Source organism: Mustela nivalis (assembly GCF_964662115.1).
Source record: "Mustela nivalis genome assembly, chromosome: 19".
Classification (NCBI taxonomy): domain Eukaryota; kingdom Metazoa; phylum Chordata; class Mammalia; order Carnivora; family Mustelidae; genus Mustela; species Mustela nivalis.
In genome coordinates this window covers 7,276,472-7,294,026 of record NC_139038.1, presented here as the reverse complement: position 1 = coordinate 7,294,026, position 17,555 = coordinate 7,276,472, and the positions used below count along the sequence as shown (strand labels likewise).

General features: G+C 58.7%; 3 protein-coding genes across 8 annotated transcripts; 1 reads left to right on the top strand and 2 right to left on the bottom strand.

Moving 5' to 3' along the window:
- Window positions 1–127: 127 nt before the first annotated feature.
- AP4M1 (adaptor related protein complex 4 subunit mu 1) lies at window positions 128–3,732 on the bottom strand. 2 transcript variants are annotated; one of them, XM_082712902.1, is made up of 15 exons: window positions 3,594–3,726; window positions 3,404–3,492; window positions 2,959–3,065; window positions 2,777–2,873; window positions 2,533–2,643; window positions 2,374–2,454; window positions 2,104–2,166; window positions 1,930–1,996; window positions 1,771–1,824; window positions 1,528–1,634; window positions 1,335–1,429; window positions 1,023–1,067; window positions 775–825; window positions 532–643; window positions 128–394 (listed from the first exon to the last, which is right to left on the bottom strand). In XM_082712902.1, the coding sequence occupies exons 1-15, from the start codon at window positions 3,649–3,651 to the stop codon at window positions 173–175; spliced, it is 1,359 nt and encodes a 452-aa protein (XP_082569028.1). In that variant the 5' UTR covers window positions 3,652–3,726; the 3' UTR covers window positions 128–172. The 2 variants fall into 2 exon arrangements, with proteins under 2 accessions (XP_082569028.1, XP_082569029.1); XM_082712903.1 differs by lacking the exon at window positions 2,959–3,065 and having other exon boundaries at window positions 3,594–3,732.
- A 220-nt stretch (window positions 3,733–3,952) lies between these two features.
- On the top strand, window positions 3,953–11,136 carry MCM7 (minichromosome maintenance complex component 7). 4 transcript variants are annotated; one of them, XM_082712851.1, is made up of 16 exons: window positions 4,580–4,726; window positions 5,105–5,201; window positions 5,295–5,374; window positions 5,662–5,826; window positions 5,995–6,119; window positions 6,203–6,383; window positions 6,688–6,825; window positions 7,090–7,239; window positions 7,388–7,502; window positions 7,590–7,721; window positions 7,975–8,058; window positions 8,291–8,684; window positions 8,915–8,998; window positions 9,565–9,733; window positions 10,518–10,627; window positions 10,770–11,136. In XM_082712851.1, the coding sequence occupies exons 4-16, from the start codon at window positions 5,692–5,694 to the stop codon at window positions 10,969–10,971; spliced, it is 2,019 nt and encodes a 672-aa protein (XP_082568977.1). In that variant the 5' UTR covers window positions 4,580–4,726; window positions 5,105–5,201; window positions 5,295–5,374; window positions 5,662–5,691; the 3' UTR covers window positions 10,972–11,136. The 4 variants fall into 4 exon arrangements, with proteins under 4 accessions (XP_082568975.1, XP_082568977.1, XP_082568976.1 ...); XM_082712850.1 differs by having other exon boundaries at window positions 4,599–5,009; XM_082712849.1 differs by lacking the exons at window positions 4,580–4,726; window positions 5,105–5,201 and adding an exon at window positions 3,953–4,101.
- Window positions 11,137–12,008: 872 nt separating this feature from the next.
- Window positions 12,009–17,555, bottom strand: COPS6 (COP9 signalosome subunit 6). Of its 2 annotated transcripts, none has more exons than XM_082712917.1 (10): window positions 17,449–17,555; window positions 14,228–14,353; window positions 13,889–14,020; window positions 13,471–13,559; window positions 13,317–13,379; window positions 12,957–13,004; window positions 12,766–12,880; window positions 12,581–12,673; window positions 12,376–12,476; window positions 12,009–12,268 (listed from the first exon to the last, which is right to left on the bottom strand). In XM_082712917.1, exons 2-10 carry the CDS (start codon window positions 14,337–14,339, stop codon window positions 12,128–12,130), a joined length of 894 nt encoding a protein of 297 aa, XP_082569043.1. In that variant the 5' UTR covers window positions 14,340–14,353; window positions 17,449–17,555; the 3' UTR covers window positions 12,009–12,127. The 2 variants fall into 2 exon arrangements, with proteins under 2 accessions (XP_082569043.1, XP_082569042.1); XM_082712916.1 differs by lacking the exon at window positions 17,449–17,555 and adding an exon at window positions 14,575–14,989.

Genomic DNA, 17,555 nt, shown 5'->3' with positions numbered 1-17,555 from the left:
TGTGTCAGGTACCGCGGGAAGGTGGAGCCTGCCGACCCGGCCTCGTCTCCGGGCCTCTCAGGACGCCCCAGCCAGGTCCACAGCCACGGGCCAGAAGGTGGACAAGATAGGGTCGTCCTCTCCAGCTGCCCAGACGACCACCTTTGCTGCCTGGGGCCCGGTCTGGGGAGCCTCAGATCCGGATGACGTAGGCATCGCTGTGGCTCAGGTGTCGCACCCACTTGTGGGGGTTGGTGTTGCCGCAGGGTCTGAACGCCAGCCTGAGGAAGCGAACCTGGAGGCCGGAGCACGTGTGCCGGGGAAGTTCAAACGAGAGGCTGGCAGGGCCCAGACCCAGAGGGGCCGAGGTGGAGGGTCCTTGACCGGGAGGCCCGGGGAGGCCTGGAACATCCATCTGGAAGGGACAGAGGCCGGGGAGAGGTACTGAGGCCCAGAGAGGATGGAGAGCGGGGAGGCCCACCGCGGGAGGAGGGACGGGTTGGGGCTGAACGTGCAGGCGGAGGGGAGGATCTGAGAGTCCGCAGCTTGTACCTGGAAAAGGCCTGACAGCTGGGAGCCGCCCTGAACCCGAGGCAGGTCCCAGCGAAGGGCGCCCTCCCCCAGCTCTGCCTTCTGCTCGGGGCCGCTCAGCTCCTGAGACAGGCTGGAATTCGGAGAAACGCTGGGCTCAGTCCCTGCCTTCCCGGGGCAGGCCAGTTCCACCCTTCCCGGGGCCACCCTCTCGTCCAGGGAAGTGGGTGCAACTGCCCGAGCCCCCGTGGCTCGCCCACTAACCTGACCACCCCTCGTGGCAGGGGAAGGTGCAGCCTGACATTGAGAGCTTGGCTGCAAAGGAAAAAGGAACAGAGTCAGCCCCGTGTTTCATTCACGTCACAACTAGGGATCAGCACCAGTGCTCCCCCGTCCCCTTCCCCAGTCCTCCTGCCTCTAACCGAACAGGATTCTGAAGCTGGCGGATGCACCTGAAGGCAGGAGCAGTAGGTATGTGGGCCCTGTGTGCGCCCCCCGCCCCCCGCCTGTACCTTTTTGGGGGCAGGTCGCATCGTAACTTCAGGTAAACCTGGAGCCTGGGTGGAAGGGCACGGTGGGGTTACTGGCAGCTCACATCCTCCCTCTCACCCCCCTGCCCCTCACAACCCCGTAGCCTCCATGCATGGCTGTTGCTGGGTCGTGCCCCAAGCAACAGATCTACTAAGGGCTGAATCCACGTTGAGGGGAGGGTGTCTTTTCCTGACTTCTATCCTGTTACCACCGCTCCTCCGTAATGAGTTTCGGGAACATCTTTGTATTAGCTTAGACTTCAGAGAAGTTCCAGAACAGGGAAATGGTCTCACCTGCCTGAGCCTCGGTCCCACTGCACAGAGGGAAAGAGCCGGAAGGGGAGCGGGGAGGGGAGGTCGTCTGAGAGTTGGTACCGCATCACAGTCAGCTGGGACCAGACAAGAACGGAGATCAGTTTGGTCTCACCCCTGAACTGCCTCCCTTCCCCATAGTGGATGGAACACGCTAGGCCAGCCCAATCCTCACCTCGCCCTGAGGGGGCTGTACGCGCAGAATTCGATGAGACTCAAACTCTTCCAGAAGCACTGAGCTGTGAAACGAGACCTCATCCACCCGGATCCCCGGTCCGTAGCCTGGAAGGAGAGAGAGTCTCTTGGAACTCACGTGTGGGAAAGAAGAGCAGCCGGGGTGAGCTGGGCGAGAACCTGTCTCTGTCCCACGCCACTTCCGGCTAGTGATGCAGGAGCGAGAGACCTACTTTCTTCTCACCTCTCAGTTCTGACTTCCCCACACAAAATTCCTCCGTCAGACCGATGCGCATTTCTGTCCGAGAAAAGAATGTCAGAAAAGGCTGCCAGATACCACCGTACAAGGCACCAAGGAGCCTGTCCCAGAACCCACCCTGGGCCAAGCCTACACGCTTCTCACCAGAGCCACTGGGAAGAAAGCTCTTGAGCCGGATCTCTCCCTGCACGTCTACCTTCAGCAACGAGCCCTAAGAATAGCAGAGAGGTCAATGCCCAGAGGTGACACCCCGCAATGCCCCAGACATTTTCCAAATGCCGTCTGTCCTCAGCTTCAGGGCTGGGGGCCCAAACTTACGTTAGAGGCTATGAGCACAGACAACCTCTCGACCACATCCAAAAACACTTCGTTCTTTTGGCTCTGAGGAAGAGAGATTTGGACGCTTGGAGGCTGAACGGCCTGTGTCCTCAAGTGGACAGACAGGACAGGGCAGTGGAGGCTAGAACCCCGGGGTGGGGACACGGGGGTTAGGGAAGAGATAATCCACATCTAGCAACGCAAGGATCTCCATCTCTGGCGTCCCAGGAAAAAAATCAGAGGGTCTGAACCCATCACACCTGTCCTCACCTGGTCAGAGCGGCTGGTCAGGACGGGGCGGCTGGCTGCACTGCTGGGGGCCACTTTGCTCTGCTGCGTCTCCGCCCCGAACTGGAAAGCACCCAAAGCAACAATCTTCAGGTTCGACGCCACCCACCAACCCTCCTCCTCCTCCTCCCCTTGACTAACCAAGCCAACACTGCTGAGGTCAAAAAGGCTGAAGGGCTTGCTGACCACAGCCTCTGTCTGGATGAAGTTTCGCAGCATCTCCATGGACGTGGTCTGTACGTAGCCATAGTCCTGCCGGCAGAGGAAGGACAGCCAGTGGGTGATCAGCGCAGGAAAGGGGTGAAAATGAATGTACTCAGCCTCCCCATCCCAGCACACATCAGCAGGGTGTGGAGTGCCGTGGGGGAGACCCCCTGGCCCTCACCAGCACTTCATCCAGGAGTTCGTAGACAAGAGCCACGTTGCGGGAGATGGTCCCCTCATTCAAGGAGCCACAGTAATCGCCCAGGAGAGTGGCCAACCTGGGAAAACAGGGCGGTCGGAGTGTGCATAGCCTCCTGCGCGCGCGCATCCCCGCGCCCCGGTGCCCGGTCCTGCCCTCCTCACCGGGAGAGCAGCTCTAGGAGGCTGAAGGGAGAAATGTTTTCTGAAGTCGTGGCCACCAAATAGAGGCCGCTGTGTCTGATGTGAATGAAATGACGGTCATCGTGATGCTGAAGCAGAGGCGGGGAAGAGAGCGTTAGGGACAGAACTGTGCGAAGGGCCCGCGAGACTTCCTAGCGGTGGGCCTTGGGGTGAGCCAGGGACACCCCCACCCCCCGCCCGGGACCCAGCTGCTTAATGTGTCGGCGGAGAGAGTCCCCAGCACCTACTCCGGAGAGGCGGAGCTGTGCCGGTATAGCATTAGCGCTCGAGAAACTGTCGCTCGGATTATTTGGTAGCGTGTACCCCCCACCAAGCACAAGCTCTCAGGGAAACAGCGCCGGGCGGAAGGAGGCGCCCCCCACTCCCAGCCCGACGGGAGCCTACCCCACGCCCCGCCACTGGTTACCATGACAACCGGGGACTCATCTCCGGACAGTCCCGTCAGCTTCCGGTAGAAGAGCTCGGCCACATCCCGACCGCCAGTGTCCCCGCGGACTGACCGGATGGAAGGGCAGCTAAGGAGTCAGCGACACAGGCTGGCTCTGGGGCGCTGCTCCCACCCAGGCCCCTCCTCCCGCCCCGCAGGTCAAGGATACAATCCTTGTAGATGAGCGGGTCCCCTTTGGAGGACAGAATGAAGAACTGGGAGATCATGGCGGTTCCGGAGAGTAGGCAAGGAGACAGCGAAAGTTTGGCCTGCCCCGCCCTGCGGCCCCGGAACAAAAGGACGCGAGGAGACTGGCCCTTTAAGAGCGATCTCTCCTCTGCCGGTGCCAGCTCGGACCGCGGGAAACCCGGCGCCCGCCCCGCCCCGCCCCGCCCCGCCTTTTCCTCCCGGTGCCCGCGATGCTGCCCCGTCACTCAGTCCACGCTCGCCCGGTAATTGGCCGAGGCTGGGGCCTGGGAGGGGCGAAGAGCCTCCTCTCTGATAGGCCTGCTCGCAGCGGCGCCGGTCACGTGGGGCGCGACGTTTCGCGCCAATTTCGGTTGGTCCTGAGTAGCCCGCCGCGCGGACGCTTTCTGCCGTCCCAGGAGTGAGAACCTTGAACTCGCCAACTGCTGCCGCACGGGCAATGGCAGTTAAGGACTACGTGCTCGAGAAAGGTGAGGGTGTGCAAAGTTGGGAGGAGCGTCCTGTGCAGGAAGCCTTCCGGCCAACACCTGTTGGTGTGAACCGGCGTCCTGGGGGTCTGGGGTCGGTGCGCGAGGCCAGAGGCAGGATCGGGAGGCGGCGGGGCCGAGGCAGACGGTGCCTGAGAGGCGCGCGGGCCACCGAGGTCGGAGAAGAGTCGGTCATCTTGTTTGGGGAAGGAGTAGGGGGTTCGCGGGGTGTGGGGGGTCTGATAGCCGGGCTGGGGGCTCCAGAGGAGAGGGTCGCGCCCAGGAGAAACCAAGAGCTCAGGAGACCCTGTTCAAGGGCCCCGCGTCCGCAGGGACGGCCACCCCGGGTTCGCTTAACTCCGCGCCCTTAAGCATTCGGAGCGCCCGCGTCCCTCGGAGACGCGCCGGAGTCCCGGGGGCGGGCGGGCCCGGGCCGCTGCGCGTCGGGATTGGCCACTTTAGGCCAACCTCCAAGCGGAAGTGAAGGCGGGCGGAAGTTGCGCGACGTCGCTGGAGGGAGTGTCGTGTGTAAACAGTGTCCTTCCGCGCGGCGGCCCTGGAGAGAGCTGCTCGGGGCGGGGGCGTGCCTGGAACTGGGGGGCTTCGCGGAAGCCCCGGGGAGGAGGTGGTGCGGCGGCACGGCGCGGCCTTGGACGAGCGGGCCAATCGCCGGACGGGCTCCCGCCTTGGGCGGAGGAATCCCGGGCTGTGAAGCGGCTGCATCTGGGCCCATGTGCTTCTTTGTTTACTAAGAGCGGAAGCAGTGGCGGGAGAGGGGGTGGGGTGGCGCACGGGCCTAGTGGAGAGGTTGAGGAGCCCGAAAGAAAAGGCGGACTCTTGGGCGTGGAAGAAAAGCTGAGAACCTTGAGCTCGGAGTGTGTGGCGGAGTGCGGGAGCCCTTTGGGAAAGGGGTACTGAGAATTTTAACTAAGAGCCTAGAATTCCCTGGGGGCGGGCGTAGGTTTTTGGGTAATGCTCTAACTGCCCGGGGCCCCTTCTTCCGTAGGTAGGAACGGACTTGTGAGAAGGAGTTCTGTTCTACTTGGGGAGAATTACAAAGGCTTTCTTCGATGTTCATGTAAACTGATTACTTCATACATTTTGTAAGCGAAGCGAGTTTTTTAGGTTTGCATCAAGGGGTTTTTTGGCAAAGTATCTGAAAGACTGATTCTGGTGGTTTTACATTTTTTTTCCAGAAAAGGTTAAGAAATTCCTACAGGAGTTTTATCAGGATGATGAATTTGGCAAGAAACAGTTCAAATATGGGAACCAGTTGGTAAGTTTAAGATAAAGTGGAGGGAATGGGTGTTTGCTTAAGGAGTTGTAAAAGGTGTTCCGGTTGATTTTCTTAAGTATGTGTTGTAAATGATCGCTGGGGTGTTCTATTTAGTACTTAGTAAGTGGGTGTAGTTGTACATGTTTAAAGATCAGAGTGTACTTTACGAGTTAGGATGTCTTTGGGGGGGTGAGGAGGGAGTATTGCTTGGTCTTTCCCCGCTATGGCGGGTGGACACTGCCAGGTCCGGTAAAGCGTGGCTCCGTTGCTGTCTCTTCTTGCCGCAGGTTCGACTGGCTCATCGGGAGCAAGTGGCAATGTACGTAGACCTAGACGATGTAGCTGAGGACGACCCCGAGTTGGTGGACTCCATCTGTGAGAACGCCAGGCGCTATGTAAGGCTCTTTGCCGACGCTGTGCAGGAGCTGCTTCCTCAGTACAAGGAGAGGGAGGTGAGTGGTTGCAGAATACCGCGGGGCGAGGGACAAGTTGCTTTTGGGAAGCTTCTCGGATACTGGTGATTTTCTTGCTGGCAGAAAGAGAGCAGTCAGTTCTGCCTCGTGCCCTTCATGGTCTTTGCTTGCCTCATTCAGCTCCTCCTTTTTCTCATCTTTCTTTAGGTGGTAAACAAAGATGTTCTGGATGTTTACATCGAGCACCGGCTGATGATGGAGCAGCGTAGCCGTGACCCTGGGGCAGCCCGAAGCCCGCAAAACCAGTACCCCCCTGAGCTCATGCGCAGATTGTGAGTGGTCTCCGTGGGGGGGGGGGGGGGGGCTGTGGGAATTTGTTCTCCAGGACGTTAATGTGACCATTTTCTACACGTAGCGAGCTGTACTTTCAAGGCCCAAGCAGTAACAAGCCTCGTGTGATCCGGGAAGTGCGGGCTGACTCTGTGGGGAAATTGGTCACTGTGCGTGGAATTGTCACTCGTGTCTCTGAAGTCAAACCCAGAATGGTGGTGGCCACTTACACTTGTGACCAGTGTGGGGCGGAGACCTACCAGCCGGTACGTACAGAGCAAGGAATAGAAACACATTTAATTGTTGGTGATTTTGCCCAGAACTAGTTTGTGTGATGATGTTTATTTGTTGTTTATTTTATTCTTGTAAAACGTGACTGTGTTCACTTGTTGGTCTTTTACTGGTGTGTAGTGGTCGTTTCATCTATTTTGTGTTTTTTTGTTCGTATCATCATTTCGCTCAGGACGGGTCAAGACCTCCTTCACCATTTGTGGTGTGTGCTGTGGGGAGGAAGTGTTCACTCAGGTGACTGACTTCGTTTCCTTCTGCTTTTCCTTCCTCACATCCCAGATCCAGTCCCCTACTTTCATGCCTCTGATCATGTGCCCGAGCCAAGAGTGCCAGACCAACCGCTCAGGAGGGCGGCTGTATCTGCAGACGCGCGGCTCCAAATTCATCAAATTCCAGGAGATGAAGATGCAGGAACATGTGAGTTTGGGGTACAGGGCCTGGGGAAAGAGAGTTGAGGTGTTCACTCAGGTTCCACAGCCACTCGCAGAGCGGAAGGAAGAAAAAGAGGCTGAGGCAGAGGGGTGACCTAGAGCAGGAGGGAGATTTGGCGAAGATGATCTCAGGGTCCCTTCTTTTGGCTCCTCAGGCTGAGAAGCGGGGTGGGATGCGTAAGCCCAGAAGATGCGGGCCTTGTCGGCTTCATGTACCTTCCTTCTTGCCCGCGGGCTTTCTCCCCTATAGAGTGACCAAGTGCCTGTGGGAAACATCCCTCGGAGCATCACGGTGCTGGTAGAAGGCGAGAACACGAGGCTCGCCCAGCCCGGGGACCACGTCAGTGTTACTGGTATCTTCTTGCCGATCCTGCGCACTGGGTTCCGACAGGTCGTACAGGTAGGAAAGGGGCTTGAAAGGAAGAAAGATGCGCTCTCTCTGCCTCCGTTCTCGCCCCCACCCCCCTCCAAGAGAACCGTCAGTGGCAACGTAGCACAAATGCCAGTGAAAGGGCCTTCATCCGTGTCCTGGCGTTTTCCCACCTAAGGGTCTCCTCTCTGAAACCTACCTGGAAGCCCATCGGGTCGTGAAGATGAACAAGAGCGACGACGACGAGGCTGTGGCAGGAGAGCTGAGCGCGGAGGAGCTGAGGCACATTGCAGGTGCGGGGCCTGGGCGGGCCTGGGAACGGGGTTTTCTTTCTGATCCCCCCCCCATTCCCCCAGCAACTACTCTAAACTTCCCCGCAGAGGAGGATTTCTATGAGAAGCTGGCGGCCTCCATCGCCCCAGAGATCTATGGGCACGAAGACGTGAAAAAGGCTCTGCTGCTTCTGCTGGTGGGAGGGGTCGACCAGTCTCCTCGGGGCATGAAGATCAGGGGTAAGCCTGGGGGAGGGAGGGGGGGACAGGGCAGGTGGGAGGGAGCCAGAATGTCAAGGGTCCAGCATCCTGTGACAAGTCAAATATGAGACCTCTGTGTCACAGCATAAGAGAGCATGCGGGCTTCGTGGGCACGGGGCGGGGTGGGGTGTTGAGAAGTAGCGCTGGCTGTCGGGGAGCACCTCAGGAGTACGTGTCGTCGGGCAGCGCGCGTGGAGAGAAGGGGTCAGCTGGAGTTGAACCCTTCTTCCAGGCAACATCAACATCTGTCTGATGGGGGATCCCGGTGTGGCCAAGTCTCAGCTCCTGTCTTACATCGATCGCCTGGCGCCCCGCAGTGAGTAACAACCCTGGGAGGGGTGAATGTACCAGACCTTGGGGCCCTATGCTTCTCTGTTCCTCGGGGGGGTCGGGGAGGGCACGTGGTTCCGGGGCCAACACTCGATTTCAGAGGCCTCGGGAAGCCCCGGACCCGGCGGGCCCCACCTCCGTCCTGTCCTTGCTTCTTCCCTTGTTGTTTTCCTCTTCAACGTGTCTGCTTCTTCCCTCTTCCTGATGGTGTCGTTTAGGCCAGTACACCACGGGCCGGGGCTCCTCGGGAGTGGGGCTCACAGCAGCTGTGCTCAGAGACTCGGTGACCGGAGAGCTGACCTTGGAGGGCGGGGCCCTGGTGCTGGCCGACCAGGGCGTGTGCTGCATCGACGAGTTTGACAAGATGGCGGAGGCCGACCGCACGGCCATCCACGAGGTCATGGAGCAGCAGACCATCTCCATTGCCAAGGCCGGCATTCTCACCACGCTCAACGCCCGCTGTTCCATCCTGGCTGCCGCCAACCCTGCCTATGGGCGCTACAACCCTCGCCGCAGCCTGGAGCAGAACATACAGCTTCCTGCTGCCCTGCTCTCCCGATTCGACCTCCTGTGGCTGATCCAGGACCGGCCTGACCGGGACAATGACTTACGGTAAGTGGAGCTCAGCGCTCCAGGACACACCGCCCTAGTGCTCCGTGGGGAGGGAGGAGGGGTTGGAAACCCCTCCAGTTCCTGCTTACGGGAGATAGGGAGTCGGGACTAAAACCCCAGTGAGGATTCCACACTGTGAAGAGTTGGTGGGTTGAGCCGTGGGTAGAGGCACGGGGCACAGGGTATGTGGCCCCAAGGAGAACGTGTCTGCTTGCCTCCGCTCTGCTCAGGTTGGCCCAGCACATCACCTACGTGCACCAGCACAGCCGCCAGCCCCCAGCCCAGTTTGAACCCTTGGACATGAAGCTGATGAGGTAGGACAGCGGGGGCAAGGCCAGCGTGCCGGGCCCGTCCCCCCGCATGGCAGCAGCTTGGGCCGTGTGTGCGTCTCCTGGAATCGGGTGTTCTCACCACCGCCCCGCTCCCCTCTGGGGCTGAGAGCAGGGTGTTTCTCACCCCCACCCCGCTGGTGGCCTCACAAGACCTAGCATCAGAGCCTTTCTCGCCAGCTGCCCGTCTCGGGTAGAGGCAGGTCCAGATTTCAGGAGTGGCTGGACCCTGTTCCGTGGAGTTGATGGGTTTGCTCCGAGGGGCCCCAGGAGCCCCCAGTTCTCCTTGTCTTGTCCCTGTTTTCTTGTTCTATTGCAGTCAACAAAGCACAGTGGGGCCCCCGTCCTAGGTTCAGGAGAGGGGACTTGACCATCTTTTATGACTGGTGGATTTTTCCTGTAAAATCCTTTTTCTGAAAACATTGAAGTCATTTGGAAGGTGCCAGTGGGAGAACTCCAGCGGTGCTCAAGCAAATTTGTTTTTCCTACTTGGGGGAGCAGGTGTTGCCTTCAGTGGAGAACTCTTGCTTTCCCTCAAACCTGTTCCGCAGACGTTACATCGCCATGTGCCGGGAGAAGCAGCCCACGGTGCCGGAGTCTCTGGCCGACTACATCACGGCCGCGTACGTGGAGATGAGGCGGGAGGCCTGGGCCAGCAAGGACGCCACCTACACTTCCGCCCGGACCCTGCTGGCCATCCTGCGGCTGTCCACGGCTCTGGTGAGCGCCCGGGCCCGCTCCGCCGGCGGGGGGGCCGTTCCAACATTCCCCAGGCAGCCCCCACCCCCCCTCACCACCTCCCCCCCAGCACCCCGGCCCCGCTGTGCCCGCGGCCGCCTCCCTCCCGCTCAGGCCCTGCCGGTGCTAAAGTGCTGACAGTGCAGATAGCGGTCCTGCGGGCTACCGCACTGTGGGTACTTGCTGCTCCGGCAGGGCACGCACGGCGTCCCTGGAGGGAGAGGCCTGCCCCGCTGCTCCAGCCTCACGGCGGGGGGGAGAGGGGGTCGCCTGCGCTCCCCCGTGTCCTCCGTCCTTGCTAGAAACCTGCAGTTCTGTCCGCACACCTTGGACCTTGGTCCCGGGGGCTCCAAAGTGCTGTTCGTGCAGGTAGTGTGATTACCTGACCTACTGCTGAGCTAGCACTTCCCGAGCCCCGGGGACGCGACCTCTCTGCCAGCCGCCCTCCTGGCCGAGCTCCCCCTGCTCTGTCTGTCGTGGTGGGGAGCCCAGGGGTGCTCCGGAGGGTCTGGTCTCCCTCACAGGACAGCGGAAGCCCGGGACTGGCCAGCGTTGCAAGGCGGAGACTTGGGCAATTGCTGGACGCTGCCCGCGCATTGCACTTGTCTCGGTCTGACAGTGCCGGCCCCGCACTGCGGCTGCTGGGCGGGGGGCTCTCCTCTCGTCTTCGGGGCTGCCCTTTTTGAAGCTGGAGCGGGGTGGGGGGGTCCCCTGAGGTGGTTCCCTCCCCTCCTCCCGTGCCCATCTCTCCCTCCCTTCCCCGCAGGCACGGCTGCGGATGGTGGACACGGTGGAGAAGGAAGATGTGAACGAAGCCATCAGGCTCATGGAGATGTCCAAGGACTCCCTGCTGGGCGACAAGGGGCAGGCGGCGAGGTGAGCCACACCAGGCCCCGTGCCTCACCTGCCCCGGCGACTTAGCCTTACGGCTCCCGCATCCTCACGTGTGTGGTGCTGGCCTCGGCGCTACCACGGCCGATGGTCCTCTGACCTTACACCGCCCTGCTGTTCCCTACAGGACCCAGAGGCCCGCGGACGTGATATTTGCCACTGTGCGGGAGCTGGTCTCCGACGGCCGGAGCGTGCGCTTTGCAGAGGCGGAGCAGCGCTGCATCTCCCGGGGCTTCACCCCTGCCCAGTTCCAAGCGGCGCTGGATGAGTACGAGGAGTTAAACGTGTGGCAGGTTAATACCGCCCGGACACGGATCACTTTTGTCTGAGTCCATCCTGCTGGTGAGACTCTGCGTTCCGTGTGGTGACCCCCGCCCCCCAAAAGAGCCCGTGGTGCCTTTGAGGGGAAAAGAGGACCCCCTCGTTTCTCCTGAACTGCACTCGTTTTATTCTTTTTGCTAATAAAGTGTTTGTAGGTTGCTTTATTCTATTCAGACAGGGTTTTAAGAATTTTCTAGATTCTTACCTTGTTCCCTTCGTGCTTCTTACCCGGTTCACTCCATAAACTGACTGAGTAATGTGCCCGCTCTACCTGCCAGGCACTGTTACTCCTTGCTGCGTCCCCAGCCTGTAAGTCCGCTGTGCGGAGATGACATGAAAGATTGGTCTCCAGTCCCTTTCCCGGTCCTACTCTGCCTCCCGGCTCTGGAGGTTCACCTTGCGGAAGTGAACTACAAGGCTTCCAGGCAACTCCTCCCCTTGTCTGCTTCCTGAAATGCCTCAATGCTCAGACCTTCTGTTGCCAACTCTCCCTCTAAAGCTTTGTTCAGGGGTGAGGACAGGGAGCTGCAGGGTGGCACAGGGAGGTGGGACACCACGGACAGGTGATCACAGGTACCAGTCCCCGCATTCACACCTGGCTCTCTAGTGTGGTGACTGGAGCCCCCCCACCTGCTAGGGGTGAGGTGCCAAGGGTCAGATGTGGCGCTGTCATAAGCACTGAACATTAGCGCGAAGAGAAAACTTCCTCTTGGCAGTAGACCGGGCCCATAAAGCTTCCGGGTTGTCCAAAAAAGACCAATTCACTCAGCTTGGAGAATCAGTCACTAGTCAAGTGTATAGAGTTGGTCTCTGCACTGCTGTCCTAGGGAGACCTTAAGAAACGGCTCGCTTAGGCGGAAGCGGGCAGCCTTTGGCTCAAATGTAGACTCCTTCACCTGACCAGACCTGGGGTCACCTCAAGTGGCGGCAAGCTCCCCACCACTGCAGGCTGTCCTGCCTGAGCAAGGCTGGAACCAAGGCCCTTCCTTAAGATCCAAGTTGAGAAGGCTGTGTGGTGCCCAACAGAGAGGACAGAGCCACGGGAAGGGGTGCTGAGGGGCTGCTCCCCTTTTATTATTGACAGGAGGTTTTTCTATGGTAGTGTGACACCCCTCCCCTGTGGGACCATTGTCCGACCTGTGTGTCATCCCTTCAAATACCCTCTCAGAAGAAGAGCCCCCGCATCCGCCTGCCGATGCCTTGTCGATCGTAGAGGACGTTGAACTTGTTCACAAACTGGTTCATGGTGTTGCAGGTTTTGGTGATGGTGCCGAGGTAGGCCATGAGCCCCACGTCATTGCATTGCTGGAAGGAAAAGACCAGTTGTCCGGGGGACAGCGGACTGTCCCATGTCCTGCATATAGACATGATGTACAAAAGCCCTACCTCCCCAGCCTGGGTTTTATACTCACATCGTAAAAGTCTGTCTTGAACTTGTCTGTGCTGAGCACTGGTAGGCAATGACACAGAGCATAGGCCTCCCGCAGGATCTCATGGTTGAAGGGGACCTCTCCTAAAGGCGCAAAAGGACTGCGTTAATGTAGATGCTGTCACCTCCCCAGGAGGGAGACAATTTCTCCCAGGAGGGAGAGGAGTGCCAGGGAGACACTGTCCTACCCGCTTCGGAGGCCTTGACGTACTCCAAGATGAGCTTGACCCGGCTGTGCAGCATCTTAATGGCGCTGTGTTGCGCGATCAGGTGCTCGGCCACTGCAGGGAGACAGGAACAGGCCAACGTGTAAAATGAACGTGGCCACACTTTCCAGCCCCACGGCCGAGGAAGCCCCTCCAGCCTTCCTTACCCGTGGAGTTCTCGCCGCTGCCAGTGGCTGTCATCCGGGCTACATGGTCCACACCAATGCGTTCGGCTTCCTCCGTGGCCAGAGTGTAGGTCAGTTCAGCAAACAGCATGGTGGCCTACAGGGCACAAAGGCAGAGTCAGAAGCAGGAAAGGCCGGGGGCAGGATCAGAGGGTTGAAGGGCAGGCCATTACCTCTCCATTGATTATATCGATGACAGACTCAAAAACGCTGACGGGAAGCTGTAAAGAAACAGCGGAGACGGCGTGACATCAAGTGCCCCTGAGCTACTACAGGCCAAACGCTGGGCTTGGCTCTTCCACCGTAGACTTTTCCATCCAATCTTCCCAAAGACCCACTGAAGTAAGGATAATCCCCATCTCCCACGTGAGGCAAAAAGCAGTTTAGAGGTTTAATGACTAACCCAAAGTCACAGCTGCTGAGTGGGAGAATACCCCTCAGGTGAAGATTCAGCTGGACGCAGATGGGAAAGGAAGGACAGGCCAGGGGTGGGGGTGGGGCTACCAAACAGGCACGGGGTCAGCATTACTCACATCTGTGTGCTTGGTCATAGGGTTCAACTTAAGAAAGAGTGGGCTCTCGATGATCTCGCACACCTGGAAGAGGGGATGGTGGGCACGAGTGTCAAGGCCCATCTTTCCTCCCTCCCGTCACTCTCCCCCAGCACGCACGTGTGAGCACGTGTACCTGCTTGTGGACGTGGATGTCGGAGGGGTCAGGCGGCCCACCGGTGGTATACCAGCCCAGAAACTCCAGTTCCTTGAACACCTGTTTGACTGCGGAGAAAGAACCAGAGCACAGGGTTCTTTCTTTAAACCACCCTCCCGTAACTGGAAGCGCCTGGTATATTCTTCATCGACTTCTCCCCTCCGCACTCAACTCCTGGCTCAGCTCACAATAATTAATCCCTTCTATCTTGTCCTTTACTGTCATCTGGGGGGAATGCCTAAATGCGGTCTCTTTCTGAGATCCTTCCCACTACTCTCACTTCCCCACCCCTTCTTGTCCCATTCTATTTCTTCCCAACACCCGGGCATCTCCCCGACTCTGCCTTTGTTTCTTACTCCCACTCCTCCCTCCCCCTCCAAGCCTCTTCCCCTCTCACACTGCTCCTCCTTGGTGTAGTAATATTCCTTGTCAATGATAATCTTCTCCTCCACAGTGTGGGAGAGCAGCTCAAAGGAGTTCATCACCTCGATATTTCGGCCCTCCTGTTTCCCGATCAGAGCCCCGATCACTGCGGGGAGAGAACGACACGTGAGACCTGAGGGTGAGGAATCTTGGCCCTCATCACTACAAGCCCAAGGGTCGAGGTCCGTGTGAACCACCGTGGAGCCACGGTGACCTGGGGGACGGGGAACCGGTCTCAGGGACGGAATGGGCAAAGACCCCTATTTGGGGGAGGTGACCGAGAGGAGGTGGGAGAACTACGCCGAACACTCACCCTGCATAGGCCGCCCCTCCTGGGAGCGCATGCGAATCCAATGGTCTGAAATGTTGAGAATGACGAGGGGATGGAGAGCGACGGAGACGCTGCCCGTCACGCCGGAGGCCATCACGCTGGGGACTACTGAGGGTGGAGGAAAAGGAGGGCGAGTCGGATTCGGCGCGGCACATTCTGCCCCGGGGCTGCGAGCGGAAGACCGCGGAGCCGGAGCCAGACATCCCTCCCGCAAATTAGTCCAGGGGGAGGTGTTGCCGTCCTGCCTGCCGACTCCTCCCGGGAGTCCAGGGGGGCCTTGTCGCTCCCCGAGGGGCGTCACCAGAAGAGGCCCCCGCGAGGCCCGTTACCTGCTGCATCCACCTCCATCCCGCTGCTCCCTCCAGTCCCGTTCGCCGCCGCCGCCATTTTCCCCGCGCCCGCCAGCCTCGGCCCCGCCCCCTCCCTGCCGGCTTCCGTAGGTCGGCGGCGCATGCTCAGTGGGCGCGGGGCCTCGGCGGACGGGGCGTGCTGCCCCGAGGCCGCCGGGCTCCGGAAGACCCGGTCCTGGGTGTCACCTGCAGCTGCGGAAGCCCTGGAACAAACAGCTTAACTCTGATCCCTCCCAACCTTATCGTCCTCGTCAGTAAAATTGGAATAAAACGGCCTAGTTCCTAAGGCTGTTGCAGGAGGAATGAAAAATCATGTGTTTGCCCTCAGGATGAAATCCAAGCCGCGTGCAAGGCCCTGCAGTATCCGGGCCCGCCTGCCAGCCGGCCTGTCCTCTGCTCTGCCCCTTGGTCCTCCTGCTGCAGCCGCACGGGCTCTCGCTCGCTCCCACGTGAGGGCCTCTGTGACCAACGCCACACCTGACACACAGGAACCCAAGTAGTTCTCAGCGGATGGTTATTTTGAAGTGGTTTTCCTCCAAATACCGTATTCCCCACAGGACTAGGGACATCTCCAGCACTCTAAGCCTTCCCGACCTCTCTACCCTCCGTCTCCAGCAGCCTCGCAAAACTGGCTCGTGGCAAACCTCGCCCTCTCCAGACCTCCCCCCACTCCTACACTCGAGCAGGCTGAGGGCTGCGTTTACCCCCCCTTGCTGCCCCTACAGTTTGTCCCGCTGGCTCTTTTACTGTGTGTCTGTGCCACACCCAAAGTGTAAGCCCTCAGAAAGCAGGTGGACACCTGTGTCCCGACCCCGCAGAACCCATCCCAGCGCCCACAGGCAGCAGGTACCCGGAGATGTGTGCTGCTTTATCACTTTCTATCTTCAAGTCCAGTCTTTTAGCAGCGTCTTCGAAACTCTCTTTGTCCCTCTGTTCCCTTTGTCACATCACCTTCGGTAATAAAACCGCCTCCCTGCTTCCTTCCTATAAAGACCCCCTGCATTCCACGTAGTGCCCACTGGGATAACGCAGGATAATCTCCCCATCTGAAGATCCTTAACCTAATCATAAATCCCTGACAGTCTCCCAATCTGAAGATCTTAATTATAAATCCACAATAATCTCCCCATCTGAAGATCCATATTTTAATGAGATCTGCAAAATCTCTTTCCCCTGTAAAGTAACATTCACAGGTTCCAAGGATTGGGACCTGGCTGTTTGGGGGGGGCCACTGTTCAGCCCGCCACAGCACACTGTGGGGGAGCTGGAGAGCATTGTCTTCATGATCTAGCATTATGTCAGTCCATGAAGAGACTCCTGGTGGCTGAAGCAGAATTAAGTTGGAATTCGCTAAGCTCCCTTTTGGCTGGGCTGTACCCAGAGGATTGGAATTCCCTAGGCTCCCTTTTGGCTACCACCAGGCTGGCCCCGGGGTAGCCATGCAGTGGGGGGTGGGGGGAGGGAGAGAAGTGTCAAACCCAGAAATGGTCAGGACAGAATCTTTAATTTTCAAAACAAGTCTAGAAAGCCTTCCTTTCATCCTGATTGTTACCCAAGAGATGGCTGAGCAGGAGGAGATCACTTTCAGGGAACAGCCACTTTTAGCAACCAGGATGTCTTACTAAGGTCTGTGGGCCAGGAGGAGGTAAGGGAGGTCAGGATGATCTGGAGGAGGCCGTCCCAGCCCTTGGGACTCAGATGCTGAGGATGGTGGGGAGTGTAGGATGTCCACGCAACACCTTGACTACTGACCCGTTGTTGGGTAGCTTTTGTGAGATAAAGCTTCATGCACCCCAATGTCAGACTGTAGATGGTCTGCAAAACCTAAAACATGACACGGTTTAGTTTCAAGGGCCATAATGATGTGGCCTAAGTCAGGGGATCAGACTAGAACAGGGACATCAGCACCAAGAAAGACCCGAGGAGGTGTCGAAGGTTCAATGGAATTGGTTTAGGTGTGGGCAGGAGCTTCTGGCTTGATCAGCATCTTAAAAGTGCCAGTCTTACCAGAGACCAGGTCCCCACCATGGGCAAGCACACGAGTGACTCGACTGTCAGAGCTAAGGTGTGTTCACTGCTCCCAAAGCACATGATTTTCATCTTCTCTGTCAGCTTCAAGGGGCCAAGCGAGCAGCCAGCCATTGGCTGACAGCCCAAGTCAGCAAAATGTCACCAGCCTCCTCATGGGGAGTGCTGGCCAGATGTATGATGAGAACAGCGTTGAGTTCTGCCCACTGAGCAGAGCTGTGACATTGGCTTTCAGTTTTGGGCAGCTGGTCCTGAAGCTGGGCAGCAGCAGCTCCCCAGTAGAGCCCATCAGGGCTCACCCCATCAGGGTTCATCAGGAGCCATCAGGGAACCAAGCCCAGGCATTCAGGGGAGACTCTGAGACCTCCAGTCCCTACTGATCCATTTCTCGGGTTCAAGTTCCTTACAAAGCCGTAGTGCCACTTCATGTAAGACCCCTCCGGGAGCACAAGGACTGTGCCCTTAAATAGACCATTCCTGTCTCACCAGTGAGGTCTGCTAGGCTCTGCCGATCTTGCCATCCATCAACTTTGACTTGATTCACCCCAAAATGGGAGTATTGTGTTGGAGAATTACCAAGCCCCCTGGGTCTGGAGTCCTTCAGGAGCAGGTGTGCCCCTAGCTGTGTCCTGCAGGTGGCGCTGTTGCACCGACACTGCCGGCGCCTGGTAGGCAAGCTGTGATTTCCCTTCCTCCTCCTCTGCTTAGCCATCTGCGGGTCCCACTGTCCCCAGCAGCACACAGCAGGCCCTGAATGGGAAAATCCCCTCTAACTCTTAAGGGGCTGGAAAATTGCGGGCATATCCCCCTCCAGTTCCCACTTACATCTTTAGGTGCAGAAGCAGCAGAGACACTGGCCGCACGCAAGATCACTGGGGCTTGGCTTCTCCACCGCAAACCCTGTCCAGACCCTGCGGCTGGATTCAGGCATG

Excerpts from the sequence above, each read along its gene's own strand:
- COPS6 (XM_082712916.1), bottom strand. The coding sequence starts at position 14,698 with ATGCGCCGCCGACCTACGGAAGCCGGCAGGGAGGGGGCGGGGCCGAGG. Across the intron at positions 13,005-13,316 it reads CTATGACCAAGCACACAGAT|CTTCCCGTCAGCGTTTTTGA; the intron begins GTGAGTAATGCT and ends GTTTCTTTACAG. Across the intron at positions 12,881-12,956 it reads TCGATATAATCAATGGAGAG|GCCACCATGCTGTTTGCTGA; the intron begins GTAATGGCCTGC and ends TGTGCCCTGTAG.
- MCM7 (XM_082712849.1), top strand. The coding sequence starts at position 4,071 with ATGGCAGTTAAGGACTACGTGCTCGAGAAAG. Across the intron at positions 4,102-5,294 it reads GGACTACGTGCTCGAGAAAG|AAAAGGTTAAGAAATTCCTA; the intron begins GTGAGGGTGTGC and ends TTTTTTTTCCAG. Across the intron at positions 8,059-8,290 it reads CGATCGCCTGGCGCCCCGCA|GCCAGTACACCACGGGCCGG; the intron begins GTGAGTAACAAC and ends GGTGTCGTTTAG.
- AP4M1 (XM_082712902.1), bottom strand. The coding sequence starts at position 3,651 with ATGATCTCCCAGTTCTTCATTCTGTCCTCCAAAGGGGACCCGCTCATC. Across the intron at positions 2,167-2,373 it reads TGACCAGCCGCTCTGACCAG|AGCCAAAAGAACGAAGTGTT; the intron begins GTGAGGACAGGT and ends TCTCTTCCTCAG. Across the intron at positions 1,068-1,334 it reads TGGGACCGAGGCTCAGGCAG|GCTCCAGGTTTACCTGAAGT; the intron begins GTGAGACCATTT and ends CCTTCCACCCAG.